Raw genomic sequence first — 16812 nt, 5'->3', positions numbered from 1 at the left:
ATAATTTTTCACTAGTACTCAGGTAACCGATAAGGCCTGTGGGCATCTTGTGAATTATATTAGAAAGAAATAAGATGATTTGGGGTGAGAACAGAATTTCACTAAAATGAGCTTTACTATCTTTTTCAACAATGGCGGAGGTGCAGTAACGAACATTAGTCGAGACTTTCCATGCTATATTTATTGACCAGCAGCTGTTCTTGCACAGGTGTAAAATAAAGTAAAACTCTTAAAATATTGTAGAGACTGAAGTTTAAATATTTTCACTCATTGTTGAAACCGTCATTTTTAGCACGCTCCCTCCAAAAACAAGAACGAAATACATAACAAATAACCCACTTGCGTTTGTTTGCTTGCATTTGAAAATTACACCCCCCCCCAATGGATTTTCGGGCATGCGTATAGTAATGTCTTCCCTATGAGATCCACGCCTTTGAAAGCTGACCACGTGTACTATGACTGTTTCATACAAAGCAAGCAAACTTTAATTTGCTACCAGGAACATTCTATTCATGCACACGATTCTTCACGCAGCTGTACACTCTTCATGGAAATGGAACAATTTTTCCTCTCATCTAAGGACTATTGCCTAACAAGAGTGAGGACACTTACAATCGGTTTTTCAGTCTCCTGAAGGATTCAGCTAGAAGACTCCAGTCTGTGTTGACCCCAGAAAGTTGGCTGCTGGACTTTGAGATCGATGAAATACTGGCAGTTAGAAACACGAATTCGGCAGCTTAAGGAAAGATTTCGCCGGGGTGAAATTCAATATGTGGACTATGCAGATGCCGCATCTCATCTCATTCATTTAGACTGATGTGTTCCTTTTCATGTACATGCATTTCTCTATGCGTTTCAATATTAGACTTATATGTTACTTAAATTTTCTAAATGTGTTTCATGTATAAAGATAAATCTCAAGTCTTTCTTTTTTTTTGAAATGGAATTTTACTGCCCAATTTTGATACTAAACCAAATTACCTGTGATTTATTACAAAACAGACTATAGGTTACCTGTAATTACTTTCCTTTGTTCTTTGACACCCTTACCTGTGCACCATTCCCATCTAGCTAAAACCAGTCACCCGTACAGATTTCAGAATTTTAGCTAAGTGGGAAGACACCTCGGTCCCCGACCCACTATGAATGTGAATTATTCTCGCTTTAATTAAGGCCATGTCATAATCGTACTTAAATTAATGAAATTGGGCATAATTATCCATAATACCTGTGATGAGATATACTGCATATGTTAGAAATAAATTTCATTTTTAAAATAAAAGAGTCATGAATTGCGACGCTTTATGCGGGCATACTTTATGACGTGCGTTACTTGGTTTTTTTTTTTTTGGTTTTTTTTTATTTATTTACATTTTACTTTCTTTTCCGTCGGAATTCCATTAAAATAGACGTACTATATATATTTATCAAAATTAATACACTCATTGTTCCCATTCATGATGAAATGGCTTTCAATGCAATTGATAATGATATTGAAGGCAAAATCATGGAAAATGTAAATATCTATAATTATGAGTCTATCCTAATAGAGTGTATATGATATTATTGTGATCCAAGTGCACGTAAGGTTAGAGCAAATTCCGACTAAAAAATGTCAATAATTTTATAGATTGAAAGACGGCATTGCAGTGGACAAAACCTGAAGTAGATGAATCACGTATTAAGGCAGTACCATTCACAATCTTTTCTTTATCACATGTGTAATCGTGAATAATAGGATAATTATAGCAGAATTATTTCAACTGGTTGATTAAATGAAAAGTCAGTAATACACAAAATGCTGACATGATTTCAGAACTATTACATGCGTTGTCATTTGTGGAAAATATTGAAAGTGAAGATGATAAAAGGAAACCTGTGGACCAATGGCACTTTTTGAATCTAGCTCTTTGTTTAGGAAATATGACTAGTTGATTGGTCATGGCACCAATACTTTTTCTGGTCTATGATTTACATGATCCAAAGAATGATGTCATTTAGACATATTCTTTAAATCACACAGGGACGGTATCTTGTTTAGGCTATATCATATACTTAAAGAGACACTACAGCTCATTTTCCACATTTTAATAAAGTGTTTTTAAAACCATGTATTGATAAAATGATAAATTTTATATCGATACTGACAATTTTGAAGAATTGGGATGCACCAATTTACTCTCAACTGCGCTTTGAAGATCGTTCGGAATTCAAAGGTTTCTTCATGCTGACTCGGACTTTTGAATGCTTATTTACATCACGTGGTTTTGAATGACAGCAAAGGTGTTCTGAAGGAAATTATTTAAATTCCCCTTCAAGGGGGTCCACACTCACCTCTCAAGTATAAGATTATTCCCTGCTCCTTATAATAAGTAATTATAAATCATTATTTCAACAGAAACCTTCCATGTTCCCACTGACCGATCTTTTTACAACTAACACGTGTCGTGTTCAGATAAAAATAGCACTTACTTTTAAACGTGGTGTCTTCGCAGCTAGTCTCAATGGCAGATTTAGGGGGCCAGGATCCCCCTCCCTTTTTACCCCACAGATTGTGAATGGAAATCCAAATTTTGCACCAGAATGGCCGATTACTTTGACTAATCTTTGACTTTCACACCCCTCTTCGGAAATCCTAGATCCGCCACTGAGTTACATGTGTTTCTCCGAGCTCTTTGTTTTCCAACGGTCAAACTGATACCAAGGTAAATTTTATTTCACGTATGAGTTTTATCTCATTCTAATTTTACCTCTTTTCTCACAGAATCTGTCAAAATTCTAGATCTATCAACTACACTTTCTCTCTCTGGACGACATGCTGCACTGTTTACTGTCTATGCGCATGCGTCTGAAGACTGAAAGGAGGAGACTCGATATTTTGTGTATAGGCCATCAAAAAGTATTAATTTTTACGTGAAAACGATAATTTTTAACTTTAGATAAGTGTTATTTTCGCAAAGTTCATACTTTCAACAATGCAACAAAAATTGAGAAAGCGCTGGGAAAATTGTCATTTCATGATTTTTGCGCAAAATGAGCTGCAGTGTCTCTTTAACCAAGGTCATTTATGAAATAACAAGGTCAAAAAGAATCAAATATTCAGTCATTGTATGTGATGTGTATTTAAGTATGCCGTGTGCATTTTACATTACATACATTTGGAGATGACCTGCGGGTAGGGTAACCGTATTTGTTCCTTGGCTACTCCTTGTTGCCTTTTTAGAATATGATTTTTTCTTCAATGTATGGGTAGCGTGGATGTTGATATAGAAAGATCGGAACTTGCAGTTTCTCCACAATACACGGAAACGTTTCCTCCAACAACCACTGTCAGAGAAGGAAGAGCTATACTAATGTTGGAGGTTAACAATGTAATTTTCTTGTGTTTCAAACATACCTCATCATTACTTTGTTTTATTATATATATATTCAGATGAAGATTTGAAGATTTCACATTCATTCCAAAGCGCATTTGCTCTACGGCTCTTCAGTGGAATTTGAAAATCAACATTTTTTCTATATTTTGCCTATACCAAGGACTTATTTTATTCTAATATGTAGAATGACAAATTTTTATCATATAATTAACCTATCATTTATTCTGTAAATGTCTCTTGGGTTGTGTTCCCCTTTAAGAGAAGAGATGCGAAAGGTTCCTCCTAGTAAGGATTTCTTTGTCGGTCCATCATCATCTCCTCCTGTGTATACGTAAAAACATTCATTACAAGATAGTGAAGGGAAAACAGTGGAAAACAGTCTCGCTTAAAGTCAGCATTTCGCAAATTCTATAGTCGTTATATATAACATGACAGCATGTGACCCTATAACAAGTTGTATTAGTAAATTAGATCGTCATAACGACCATGGAAAATGAGAATCTGTGATAAAGACAACTGAAGGTTTACTCTTTCCCCGTGCATACGTGTACATAAATAACCATGTATCTTTCCGTGCATACGTATGCATCAATAATCATCTATCTTCTCGTACATACGTGCATAAATAACCATGTATCTTTCCGTGCATACGTGTACATCAATAACCATGTATCTTTCCGTGCATACGTGTAAATCAATAATCATGTATCTTCTCGCACATACGTGTACATCAATAATTATGTATCTTTCCGTGCATACGTGTACATCAATAATCATGCATCTTCTCGCACATACGTGTACATCAATAATTATGTATCTTTCCGTGCATACGTGTACATCAATAATCATGCATCTTCTCGCGCATACGTGTACATCAATAATCATGTATCTTTCCGTGCATACGTGTACATCAATAATCATGTATCTTTCCGTGCATACGTGTACATCAATAACCATGGATAGCTAGGTGTATTGTGTGTGGTTCCTTGACGTAATAATTCTGTCACTTACAAGAAAGTTACCGTGGTAAGTTTTTTTTTCTATAATCAGTAATATTGTTGAAATTAGAAAGAGATCACCTTGGTGTTTGTCAATATACTGAATAAAACTTAAAGTTATAAACCATTGTCACCAACTAAAACGGAGTGAAAAAGCAACACAAACGAAAACGCAGACGACATCTTTAATAAACATAACTGTAGCACTATGATGTTGAAGCATTTACTACTTTAAGCTAGAAAATTCAAAATATTTTTTAAAAAAATGCAACCATACATATTACATCTAATTGTAATTGATAATGTAAAGTTATATCAATTTGTTATCAATAAGCAGTATAGCTCCATCCACATACGATATATCACTGAAAATGTAATCTACATCAATGGCAACAGACTTGCAAACATTGCTCTGGGAGTGATCATTTAAATTCTCTCTCATTAAAATGTCACAGACGTAGATAGATAATTTATCGCTTGATACATTCCTGAGCTGTTATAAAAACAAAAATGTATATACTGTGAGATGAACTCAAATAAACGAGCTGACAACAGAATATCAACTATCAAAGAAATAAGTGAAATGCTAATGTTTTTTGTTAGAAATAACCTCTACGCTGTATGTTTTTTCTCTAAAATAGTGGACTACGCTGAGGAGAAAATGCTACCCTTCTCGGATTTTCTCTCCAACGTTGATTTGGACTGGTCATGCTAATTGGTCTTTGCTGTGTCGCGAAATCATCATCACCAAACTCTGTAAAGGAAACGGAATCAAAACCAGAAACACCACCCAAAAGCTGTTCAACCTGTCTGTTGAATTCTGGGAAATCGCCGTAACTTTGGGTTACTACACTATTGGACTCAGACTGCTGTTCACGTCCGGTTGAAGGCGGTTGCCTATTTACATTGTCCAATGGAGAAGGGGGATTGCTGTCGTCATCAGAATCAAGTCTGGTTGGAGACAGTGGGGATTGTCGAATGTTAGCAGATGTTGACTGCAAGGAAGTTGAAGGAGTAGGAGAATCAGTTTGTCTAGTGAACAGTCTGCCGACATTTCTTCTAGTTTGAAACATTCGTGGTGTGGTGTCGACAAATCTTCTGACGTCATCCCCTGAAGAGGAGAACCCCGATAGACCAAGAGATCCACCTCGTTGTCTGAACCTCGTTAATCTTCGGCCATTTGACAAAGGACCTTGACCGTGGAATCGGTTAAATGATGACTCATCTATATCATCCATTGCGTTTCGTTGTAAAGGTAACCGGAAATTTTGTGAAGGTAATCTTGCTCTTGATCTTTGCTCTCTGAGACGATTAAATCTCGACATGGGAGTTATATTATCATCATCAGCGGATCGAGATCCAATATTTCCTCTTATGACATTCGCCATTGGTATAAATCTAATACGATTGTCGTCCTCACCAAATCTTCTACCCAATGGTTGATTGAAAAATCTTCTAATATTTCCATCATCAAAATTATCCCGTCTTATGCCACTAGGTAAAGGTCTAGGATTAAAGCGAGGTCGAAAGCCATTCTCATTTGGTAAACCTTGCGGAACAGGTCGACTAAATCTTGAAAGTCGTTCTTCTAATAATTGCCTTCGTGTTAGCAAAGCATTTCTTTGCTGTTGCAACAACACCTGTAATGACATGGCATCTGGCGAATCGTCCGTGTCACCAGCCTGTATAGAATTAACGGTCGGTAAAAAACTTATTTGTCTTATATTGGGACCACCTCTAATTGCTCCTTCAATAAAGTTTCTAGCAGGGCCAACACCTGGACGTTCCTCGGTTCTTTCCTGAAGACGTGGAATAGGTGATGGACGATTTGATTGTCCATCATCATCTGAGAATCTTTGGCGAATATCTTCAGGTGCATTCACACGTCCAGCCTCAACGAGAGCATTAAATGCGAGCGTGTTTCGTTGATTCTCAGAATCTGTGATTATGTTACGACCGACGCTAATGCTGTTCCCAACAAGAGGCGACCTGACTGAGGGTATATCGTCAAGCGAATTTCCGAAATCATCAATATTGAAAGGTTGTGCAATTGCTGCTCTATTTATATTTCTGAAAGGAGCTCTTGTAGAGAATAGTCCATTTGGAGTCGCGGTATTTGTATTTGTCCTTTGCTCTTGTTCTCTCAGTAACCGAAGGAGCTCTCTCCTTCTTTCTATTAACTGAGTTAGCTTCCTAGCATCATCATTATCAAAACCAATGTTTAAAGAGTTTTCTGTTTGTGATCGATCTGAGGGTATATTTCCAAGAATTGGTTGTGATTCTGAAGCAATTCGCTCACGTTCCAACTGGTTAATCACAGTATTGACCTTTTGAAAGTCATCATCCTGTGAGGTCTCAGGCAATGTTAGCGTTGGATCTCTTAGTTCTGGTTGTTGGGTAAATATAGATGATCTCAAAGTATTTTGAAGCCCTCTCATATCATTTTCAATTTGGTTGGTATCTACTGATCCAACCTCAGACTGGAAAGCCTTAGAAGCAGACTGAATTTCCTTCGCTATTTGACCGGCGAGATCAGGTTTAGTTTCCGCTGGTGTCGCTATTACCGGTAAATCTCCAATAGCAGGCAGCTCAAATCCATCAGATTTGACGTTAGAGTTCAAATCATTAAATGAAAAGGTCTGCAAAATATTATCAATTTGCTTTTGTTCTGCTGTCCTTGTATCCGTAGAGCTACCATTACTAGTTGCAACTAGGGGGGGTATGACGTCATTGCTAGATTCACCAGATGGCGCACCCTGATCCACTGGAGTCCCAGTAGCCCGCAATTCATTTTTAACAGTCGTAAGGACATTATCTAATACAGCATTGAGTTTCTGTGGATCCAGATTTGCAAATTGATTTATGTCCACTCCACCACTGGCTAAAAAAGCTTCAGGATCGATACCCACGACTGGCGCCTCTTTAGAGGGGGAGGGGGGAGGTGGGGGGTCGTCGATGATAATAATCTTTCCATCGTCTCTTGGCACTTTTGCAGATTCTGGAATCACTGTATGTGTAATTGGTGGCTTTTCGATTGGGAGATCACCGGTACCACTAGCGTGGTCACAGCGAACCATGGACAAGCACAGAAGACTAGATAGGGTGAATAAAAGCATCATCCTGTCAAGCACCACCTACCAAAACAAATCATATGGTTATAGTTTCAAACGATGTATCTGCATGGTGCTGTTTATTACTCATATTAACAATGTATGCAACTATTATAAAATATTCCATATAAAGTCCCTGTAAGATGGCTGGAGTATGGTTATTTGTTTTCGTGTGAGAATCACTAACTGTATACATGTATAGGTTTAATTTTTTATTATTTTCGCAAATTGAAAATCTCAAACTGTGTTATATATGTAAAACACTAGCACACTTTTACACATCTACAATGTAGCTCGATTCAGGGCAGCAACAAAATGAATGTATTCTTATGCCTCGTTCTCACGAAGAATTTGATTCGCATTAAACGTAAGTTAATGCGAATTAAATCTGAACCGCGTTCACACGGAGAATTTAATGCGCATTAGTTTAATTCGAATTGATTTAATGCGCATTATTTTAACTCGCATCGAATTCAATGCGAAGTAAAATTTAATGCTCATCCGTGTAATCATGATAAGCGACCATGTTTCTGAAATTTAATAAATACAATGTAGTACTAAAACTGCAGGGTCCTACCACCAATATCATTTCAACACAATGCAATCGACTAATCACTATCTACAAAAATAGTGTGAGCACCTGTTTCAGCTTTGTCTATACAAAATAAATCTTCATCGAATTTGTAAACCCATTCAAAGCCATCAAGTCTAATGAGGTCAGGTGGTAAAATAAAACGGAGGGAATTATGTTAAATTTCCAGGCTATTCATCATTTAAGGTCGACTGGATTCAGTGCATCTTAATTGCAAACAATTTCAAATAATTTACGAATATTTAGGTCAAATATTGTATATTTAAAAATTCGGACCTGCATCAACAATCGTCAGTAGATCAAGTTTTAAAACGTAATCAAATCCATATGATATATGTTTTCGTCTTTAATAACGCGAGCTTAAGAAGCATCGGGAAATTGTTCGCTTTTGAACATACATTGTAGCACTATATATTTCAATGGAATTATTTTCTTTTATATAAATAAAAACCCATCGGTAATTCCCCTCCCTTGGATGTAATCAAATACAGTTTTTGTCCTTTTTACGAGTCACGTGAGGATTTTCCAAATATATTTTAATGAAAAAAACATTTATCATAGCTATCAGTGTTCATTACATCATTTTTGTTTTGCTTGACGTATTTGAAATAATTATTTATAGTCAATTTGCTTTCCGGTATCCGGTTTACATTTATTATAAAGGGAATTTTGTTGTTGTTGTTGGTTTTCTACACATTTTTATTCATGAGAGATGTCCCACTAGAAAAACCTTTTCAAGAAAAACACTAACTAATAATTGTATCTTGTTTAACGTCTCTCTCGAGAATTTTTCATTCATATGGAGACGTCCCTAACTCATAAGAATTGCCAGCTACCATTGGTCAAGTTGAAAACGAGAGTTTGCTTGGTGACTTAAGATTTTCTTTGGAGTCTTTGATTTACCTTTTAGTCTAGTTTTATGTATTTCAGCATTAAACATTATCTTCTGGCTTTTAGGGGTGTTTTTTATTTGGATAGGATTTTGTTTTTGGTCGATTTTTTTTTTTTTTTTTTTTTTTTTTTTTTTTTGTGTGTGTATTTTCCAAAAAGACATACCTTTTAAATTGGGTTCAATGTTCTGCAAGGTTGGGAGAACCGCGTCTTTTAAGTAAATGACTATTTTTCTACAAATCTCTAGGTCAATTATTTTTATGGAGATAACCTTCAATGTAATAACCCATTATCCATGTCTATGGATACTTTGAGAACCTTTTTAATTTCAGTTTCTGCATATCTTTTAAATGAATGCATTAATTATCTTCTATTTGTTTCCATAATTTTAAATTAAAATAATTTGACAAGAATAACTTACCAGTCAAAGGACAGGTTTTCTTTGGAGACTTACACGGGCGAAAGAAAACGGATGAGAGTTTCCTACTGTGATTTTATAAACGCGTAAGACGTTTTGTTTCTGTAATCCATCACCGATTTCTTTCCATCTTTTCCTTTTAAATCTTCACGCCTCATTAGCTGAATTAAATCACGGAGCATGTTCTTTTTTCAGTAAATAATGAATTCCACAAATATTTAATCAATGAGCAATGTAAAATGTATTCAAATTTGAATGTGAATAAAGCACGCAGAAAGATATCGGAATTTGTTGCATTAGCTCAGTGTTTAAAGCGGTCGCTTTGTGATTGGAGGTGGGGATGGGTGAGAGTTTGTGAGCCTCAGCAACGACCCTGCTTCTTCAGCTGCGTCAAACGAAAGGCTTGAAAAAATCCTTCGTCAAACTTTCGGAATTTTTAAGTGAGAGAACGTTTTAAATCCGAGATACCTTATAGAAGCGTTCGAACGAGAAAGGACTCTCGTTGATACAGCCTTATTCCTGCTTACAACTTTGAATGTATGATTTTTTTTATATTAAAATAAAGGAAGACAACGAATAATGATCAGTTTCATAATTTCTATAAAGAATACAGACTTAAGAACATAGAGCAAACACCGACCCCTGGGCATACCAGCACCTTTGAGCGTACATAATGTATGAAAAGGGTGCTATATAAATATGGTATTATTATTATACCAGATACCAGGTGCCTAAGAGAAGTGAGCATCCTCTGTCTACCGGTCACACCCGCCGTGAGCCCAATATCTTGATCAGGTAAACGAAGTAATCCGTAGTCAAAATCAGTGTGTATAAAACGGACTAACAATTGGTATGAAACACCTCAGACAGCATTTGGCCCAATGATAGGATGTATTGGCAAACTAAATCGTTATAACGACCATAAAATTTGCAAAATGTCGACTATAAACGAGACTGTAAAAACTCCTGTGAGTGTAGCACTTATTTGTCAGTAGCATAACTGGTGATATGCAGTACTTTGCAATTGTCGACAGCGACGGCTGATCAACATCTTCTTGGAGAAGTGTATAGCACCCCTTCGACTAGTTGATAATGTAGAAGCCCCCCCCCCCCCTTCGACTATTTGATAATGATGGAGACCTCCGTGGCCGAGTGATTAAAGTATCGCACTCAAAATCACACGGCCTCTCACCCCTCGGGGCGGCGCTGGTTCGAATCCCGCTCGCGCCGGTAAGTGAGAAAATTTCCCAGTTTACTTTCGGAAGGTCGGTGTATCCCAGGTACATTGTATCTAGGTTCCCTCTTCCACCAATAAAAACTGGGCGCCACCAGATAACTGGGAAATTGTTCAGTGTGGCGGAAAACATCAAAACAATCAATCAACTGATAATGTCATATTCTTTTTAAATGGCAATTTGAAGTATCACATCACCACCCAACTCCCTCAAAAACTTTGAAAGAGTGCTACGACATGCCTAGGTAATGTCCAAAACATATTCATTGTTGTTTTCAATTTAGCAGTTATGTTCTCTGTGAAAACGTGCCAAGGCAAGTACATGTATACATGTACGAAAATACCATACCATTCTGTTTGACTAATTTGACTAAAATTATGTGGTTGTTTTATGAAGTAGGATCTCCATCGCATAGGCAGAAAAAATATTTTAAGTGCAAATAACAAGACGGGACAAAATAATCTTAAAACTGGAACCTATTACCAATGTGTAAATTACATGTACATATAGCCTGCTAATTAAAAGTATAAATTGTGGACCTCCTTATCTATAATGTAGACAAATCCTGCCAAAAACACTATGAAAATGTTATATAAAAAAATGAAATCAATTTCATGTATATAGGAGAAAATTTTCCCTTTTGACCTATGACATATATTTATTTACGTAATTCAATATGGTGACGCTCTATGCACAAAACAAAACTAGCAAATCCATTTGGCATCATTGTCCCCATACCGAAATTATATAAGTCGTAATATGTTTACGGTGTGACCGTTGAGACGAGCGAAGACCCATAACATTTTACAACACGACTTGAGGCAATTCATTTAACGCGGGAAATATAAAACGGTTGATGTAAACAGTATATTGTGACGTCATCATTAGCTGCGATAGTTTTTCTTTGAAACCAAGCAATTTACCACAACAAAATATGCGAAGGTATGGGAAAGCTTGTCTAGATCCATAACAGAACAAAAAATATCCCGACCTTAGCACCTAATAACGTTCATTCAAAGTATTCAACTAGACATTTTTGATCCGCCTATTCATTGAACGTGGGAAACTTTATGCAACTGATGTAAACAGTGCATTGTGACGTCATATTCAGCGTCGGTGTTCAGCAAATTCACAAACATAGGAAACATGGTGCGTTAACGAGGAGTGAATTCCGGATTTTCGTAATGTTTGCATGTACGAGTTATCGTTCGTGCTGGACGGTATACAAAACTTCCGGTTGGACTACGAAGGTGGAAAAACATGGGTAAATATTACTTCTGTGTGACAAACTGTCACAATTTCAGTGGCAGAATTGGCAAATTTGGAAAGCAAGTGATGTTACACAAACTTCCGAAAGATACATGCACAAGATGAGCGTGGATACGCTTGATAAGTAGGAAAATCTGGAAACCAACCAGCTATACACGTGTGTGTTCATATCACTTTAAGGACGGTGTTGGACCAAATTCCATTGAAAGAAATAAAATACCTTGTGCAAACTTGCCACAACAGAAAACTTCAAACCTGTTTACAAGAAGAGAACCACGCAACAGAGTAGATATGATTTCTGAAGACTCTACTGAAATCAGAGCAGGGGTACTCGAACATCATTCGTAAGTCCTCAAACTACACCTGGAATGATAGTCTGTATTTTAGTTATTTACAATAGTTTCTCTCAATAATAGATAATAATTGTATGTAGTGTTTTATCAAATGAGAGCTCATACTGCCCACTCACCAGTCACTCTCCTAAGGCCTTACACAGTAATTAATATGTTTGTTTATATTTTTTTTTAAAAATAACATATTTTATTACAGACTATAGGATTCGAATTTTTCACATGAAAATGTATAAACAAATGCAATTTTTTAGTGGAAGTCGGAGTACAGTGATATACTTCAATAAAGTTTAAAATTATTTCTGTTTTAGGGTACAATAATGAATAGATGACTTTTCATGGATTGTTTGATTTGTATAGCTATGCTGCAAATGAATCAGTAAATTCCGGTGGCGATGCAGGACTCGAGGATTCTACAAACAAAGAGACACATACCCATCAACCCTCGGTTTCTCTTGGAACATATGCATCATTGCCAGAAATTACAATCGAGACAATACAACACTCTAAAGAGTTGGTGATGTTTTACACAGGGATGACAGACAGTAACATTTTTTATGTATTATTTGAATCTCTTATGGAACAGGAGGCGGACAAATTATCCACAGAGATTATAGGCACCATGAATAACATAATTTGGGTCGTAAACGGAAACTGAAAAGGGTGGATGAAGTTTTATTAGTAATGATGCTACTACGATTAGGATTGCTGTTGAAAGATCTTGAATTCCGCTTCAAAATCTCCGCAAGTGCAGTATCAAACATTTTCAATTCTTGGATTTTATTTATGCATGAGTGCATGCAGTCACTTGTTTTCTTGCAAGATCTTGAAGTTTTAAAATTGCATGTTCCAAAATGTTTTTAAAAAAATTCAGACTGCACATAGATTTTCATTCAGTGTCCATCTTCATTAGAAAATAAGTCCTTGACTTTTTCTAATTACAAATCACACAACACATTCAAAGTATTAGTTGGAGTCAGCATGACTGGAGTTGTAGTTTTTGGTTCAACACTTTGGCCAGGAGCAACTTCTGATGTAGAAATTACAAGAAATTGTGGTTTGATTCAACAACTCAAGAGAGGAGATGCAGTCATGGTTGACAAAGGTTTCATACACATACCTAATGATCTTAAAGGCAAAGGTGTAAAACTTTATTGTCCACCATCTAAATCAGAATTACAATTCAGTAGTAGTGAAGTGGAAACAACACGAAGAATAGCTTCGGCAAGGATTCACGGAGAACGAAAAATGGAGCAAATAAAGAATTTTAGAATTTTACAGGGTATTATGCCTCATGCAATTAGTGAATTTGCTGACCAAATATCCCTTGTTTGTGCAGCCCTTACTAATTTGCTACCACCACTTGTGTCTGACTAAATTACAGGACACATGTACTGTGGTTCATTATTTCTAAGTGAGTCAATCCTGGTTTATTGTTCAGTATTTATTTTTATTGGTTAGTAATGCAGAATTTCGTTTAGGTCATCGACCATAAGATTTAGTGATTCCACATTTCATGTTTTATTGTGTAGATGTATCTGTAGTTAATGAATACATTAAACATTTGATTTATACTATTACAACATTTGAATGATAAGGCTATATACAAGTACAACACTACATGTATAATGACAATTTGGTTTTATTTCTTTTATTTCTGGTTTGTCTTGCATATGAACAATTCACATGTACAGATGTATGTCAAGCACTATATTATTATATGCATAACAGTCCATTGCAAATGTACAAAAAAATGTATTAATAAAAATATGTGTATTCTAAATTCATTGAAAAATTTAGATAATCAAATTTTCAATATTTTTGATAATACATATATATATTTCTCGAGATTTATGCACACATTATTCACAACTGCTATGTATTCATGAGAGAATGGCAACCATTACAATTTATAGAGATATAAAAGGCAAATATATTGGAAATGTATTTTAAAAATAAACAATATTAAAATTAGATTTTGAAGATGCAAAAAGATTCACTCATAGTATAACTGCATCCTATGAAAATGATGACATCTAATGTTTAAACAAGGTTACCATGTAAAAATATGGACTACACTCCCAATTGAATTGACTGTTTTAAACATTTAACAAGAGATATAGTATTGTACACTTGTTCATGGTTATAAGATTAAGATTTTCATGGTAACAATTTCATATTTATCAAGAAAATCTGATGTACATGTATACATAGACTATGTTATTTCTTTTCAGACATGATCTCATTAAATCTTAACCTGTTAGTTTTTGAAAGAGATTGTCCTTATAAAAACTTTTGAGCTTTACAAGCAGCGATTTCCAAAATAATTTGTCAAATTGAATGGGAATTACCAGAAAGTCCTTCACTGTGTAGATGACAAAAGCACACCTCTCCATTTGACAAACTCCCATTTGACCCTGCACCTGGGTGTAGTATTTATGACTTTTTTTAATTGCACATTATAATTTACATCTACATAAAAACGAAATGTTTTGTCCTTGCATACATCTAATATTGTACATTGTCTCCATTTACATATGTATATGGACATTTCACTTCTATAAGATATTTGTTTCTTTCACAATTCACCAAACCATCAGGGCTAGCACCTATGTAAGAACAATGTGCACACAAAACCAAACCCATGTCTTCAACTGTGACATTCTGTTTGTTTTTCAATTTTATGTATGCTTTGTATCTCTTTTTAGCAATTGGTTTTTGGTGTTTGCCCCAATTTACTGCTCTATTTTCTAAAGGTTTGCCCTTGCCCAACAATTTTGATACAATATTTTCAGATTTTGTACTGTCTTTTTTAGTTTTAGTCATGCAAATTTGACGCTGTAACTCGAGCAGCTACCCACAAAGGATTGCTATGTTGTCCTTTGGTACGGAGTTCAATTTCATTAATTAATTCCCGACTGCATGCTGACACAAAAGATACAAAATCAGACTGAGACATATTCTAATCCTTCACTGTGTTTCCTAAATAAATAAGTTTGTCAGAAATGTGTTGTATGTGGTCACTCGTCTCTACCTCTTCGAATTGGGCAATATTGAGATCACTGTGTACATCAACATTATTTTCAGCACATGGTGGAAGTATGTCAAAAATAGCAGCACATGACTTATTCCCAAGTTTTGCACAGAAGGAATTTCTAAAAAGTGTACTATCTACTTTATATTTTACAATCTTTTTTAACGTTTTCCCCACAATACTTTATTCTTTTGAAACTCATGTCCTTCACAGGTTTAGTATCTTTTTTTCTTTTGCTTGGTCTGTTCCACTCCCAAGGGGTATCTTCATCATTTGCAGGGCGTCCTTCCAAGGCAAACAACAATCCAGCAACATGGGTACACCCTTTACCAAGTCTAAAATACATGCATTTCAAAACATGCAGTGTATAAGAATGAATATGTATTGTAGATTAATACCGGGAAATGAACACCCCCCTCCTTTTGAATAAAAAAAGGGGCGCCTCTGGTTGCTACTGTCTGGTAGGGGCTACATATAATTTAACAATATGACCAATCACCAATATGTTCTGATAGCAGGAAGCATTCTTTTTGTAAAGGGTGGTTGTATCCATAATTTAGTTGTACATGGTATATAGGGAATAGCATTGTAAATTCATTTTGTGCACGTCTTCGTTTAATGTTATATTGAGTATTTTATAAAATATGCTAGTCTCAATTTATGAACGCTTGGTATTTAGAAGTCATCTTTAATGATTTTAAGAAATGGAATTAAATAATTCATACCCTGTTGGACACGTACAACTGGCTTTCAGTACGTGAAAGGGGGGGGGGGGTTCTTTGTCAGTAGGATCCATTGCTCATATACACCCTGCTTCATTGATGGATAGCATTTTGAACGTACGTAACAGTGGTCACGCTCTGGTCCAATTTCATTTATCATTACTTTATGAATGTATCCCTCTTTATAGAAGTTGAACACCCTGATATATTGACGATAGCATTGCATTTTCTTCGCGTAAGCTGTCCTGTGACTGCTATGAATAAGGTAGTTTTCCACATCCTGAACACCGATTTTGGAAAATACCACCGATTTTCCGGCCCAACCTGAATGCAAATCTTTTATATCTGGAATGTGTGTTGGAATGGAGCTGACCGTCGAGTTCGGCGTTGTACATCTACGAGCTTTAATAGCATCAATAACACGTTGCGCAAGTTTAAGTTTGTTGCCGCTTACTTTTAAATTATTCAATCTACATGTAAGAAATGTTTGTATTACCGAGTTTTGATAGTCTATGATGTCTTTGATGGTCGTGTTTGGAGATAAAGGCAAATATATGCCTGTGTAATAAGTGAGTCCATTCTATCAAAATGTATGTTTGGATTTGACGCTTTGTAAACTCTTTACCGGAAGTTTTTATACCGTCCCACACGAACGATAACTCTTACAAGAAAACATTACGAAAAGAGGGAATATACATGATTAAGAAAATAAGATTTACATGCTTTTACAGATTTTATGTAACATCTCGGAATGACGTGAACTTGGGTACTCGAGATTCAAAATGGAGAAATACATGTCCACGCGCTAGTATTCGA

The 16812-nt window shown here is 35.8% G+C and overlaps 1 protein-coding gene and 1 pseudogene across 1 annotated transcript; one reads left to right on the top strand and one right to left on the bottom strand.

The window, feature by feature from the left end:
- Nucleotides 1-4548: 4548 nt before the first annotated feature.
- On the bottom strand, nucleotides 4549-9696 carry LOC130051084 (uncharacterized). Its single transcript, XM_056152398.1, has 2 exons — nucleotides 9390-9696; nucleotides 4549-7509 (listed from the first exon to the last, which is right to left on the bottom strand). The coding sequence occupies exon 2, from the start codon at nucleotides 7492-7494 to the stop codon at nucleotides 5008-5010; it is 2487 nt and encodes an 828-aa protein (XP_056008373.1). The 5' UTR covers nucleotides 7495-7509; nucleotides 9390-9696; the 3' UTR covers nucleotides 4549-5007.
- A 2185-nt stretch (nucleotides 9697-11881) lies between these two features.
- LOC130050687 (uncharacterized) lies at nucleotides 11882-15062 on the top strand (annotated as a pseudogene).
- Nucleotides 15063-16812: the final 1750 nt, after the last annotated feature.

This window comes from Ostrea edulis, chromosome 10 (assembly GCF_947568905.1).
Source record: "Ostrea edulis chromosome 10, xbOstEdul1.1, whole genome shotgun sequence".
NCBI lineage: Eukaryota > Metazoa > Mollusca > Bivalvia > Ostreida > Ostreidae > Ostrea > Ostrea edulis.
This window is presented reverse-complemented; position numbering and strand designations above follow the sequence as displayed.

Coding starts and splice junctions, on each gene's coding strand:
- LOC130051084 (XM_056152398.1), bottom strand. CDS start 7,494: ATGATGCTTTTATTCACCCTATCTAGTCTTCTGTGCTTGTCCATGGTT.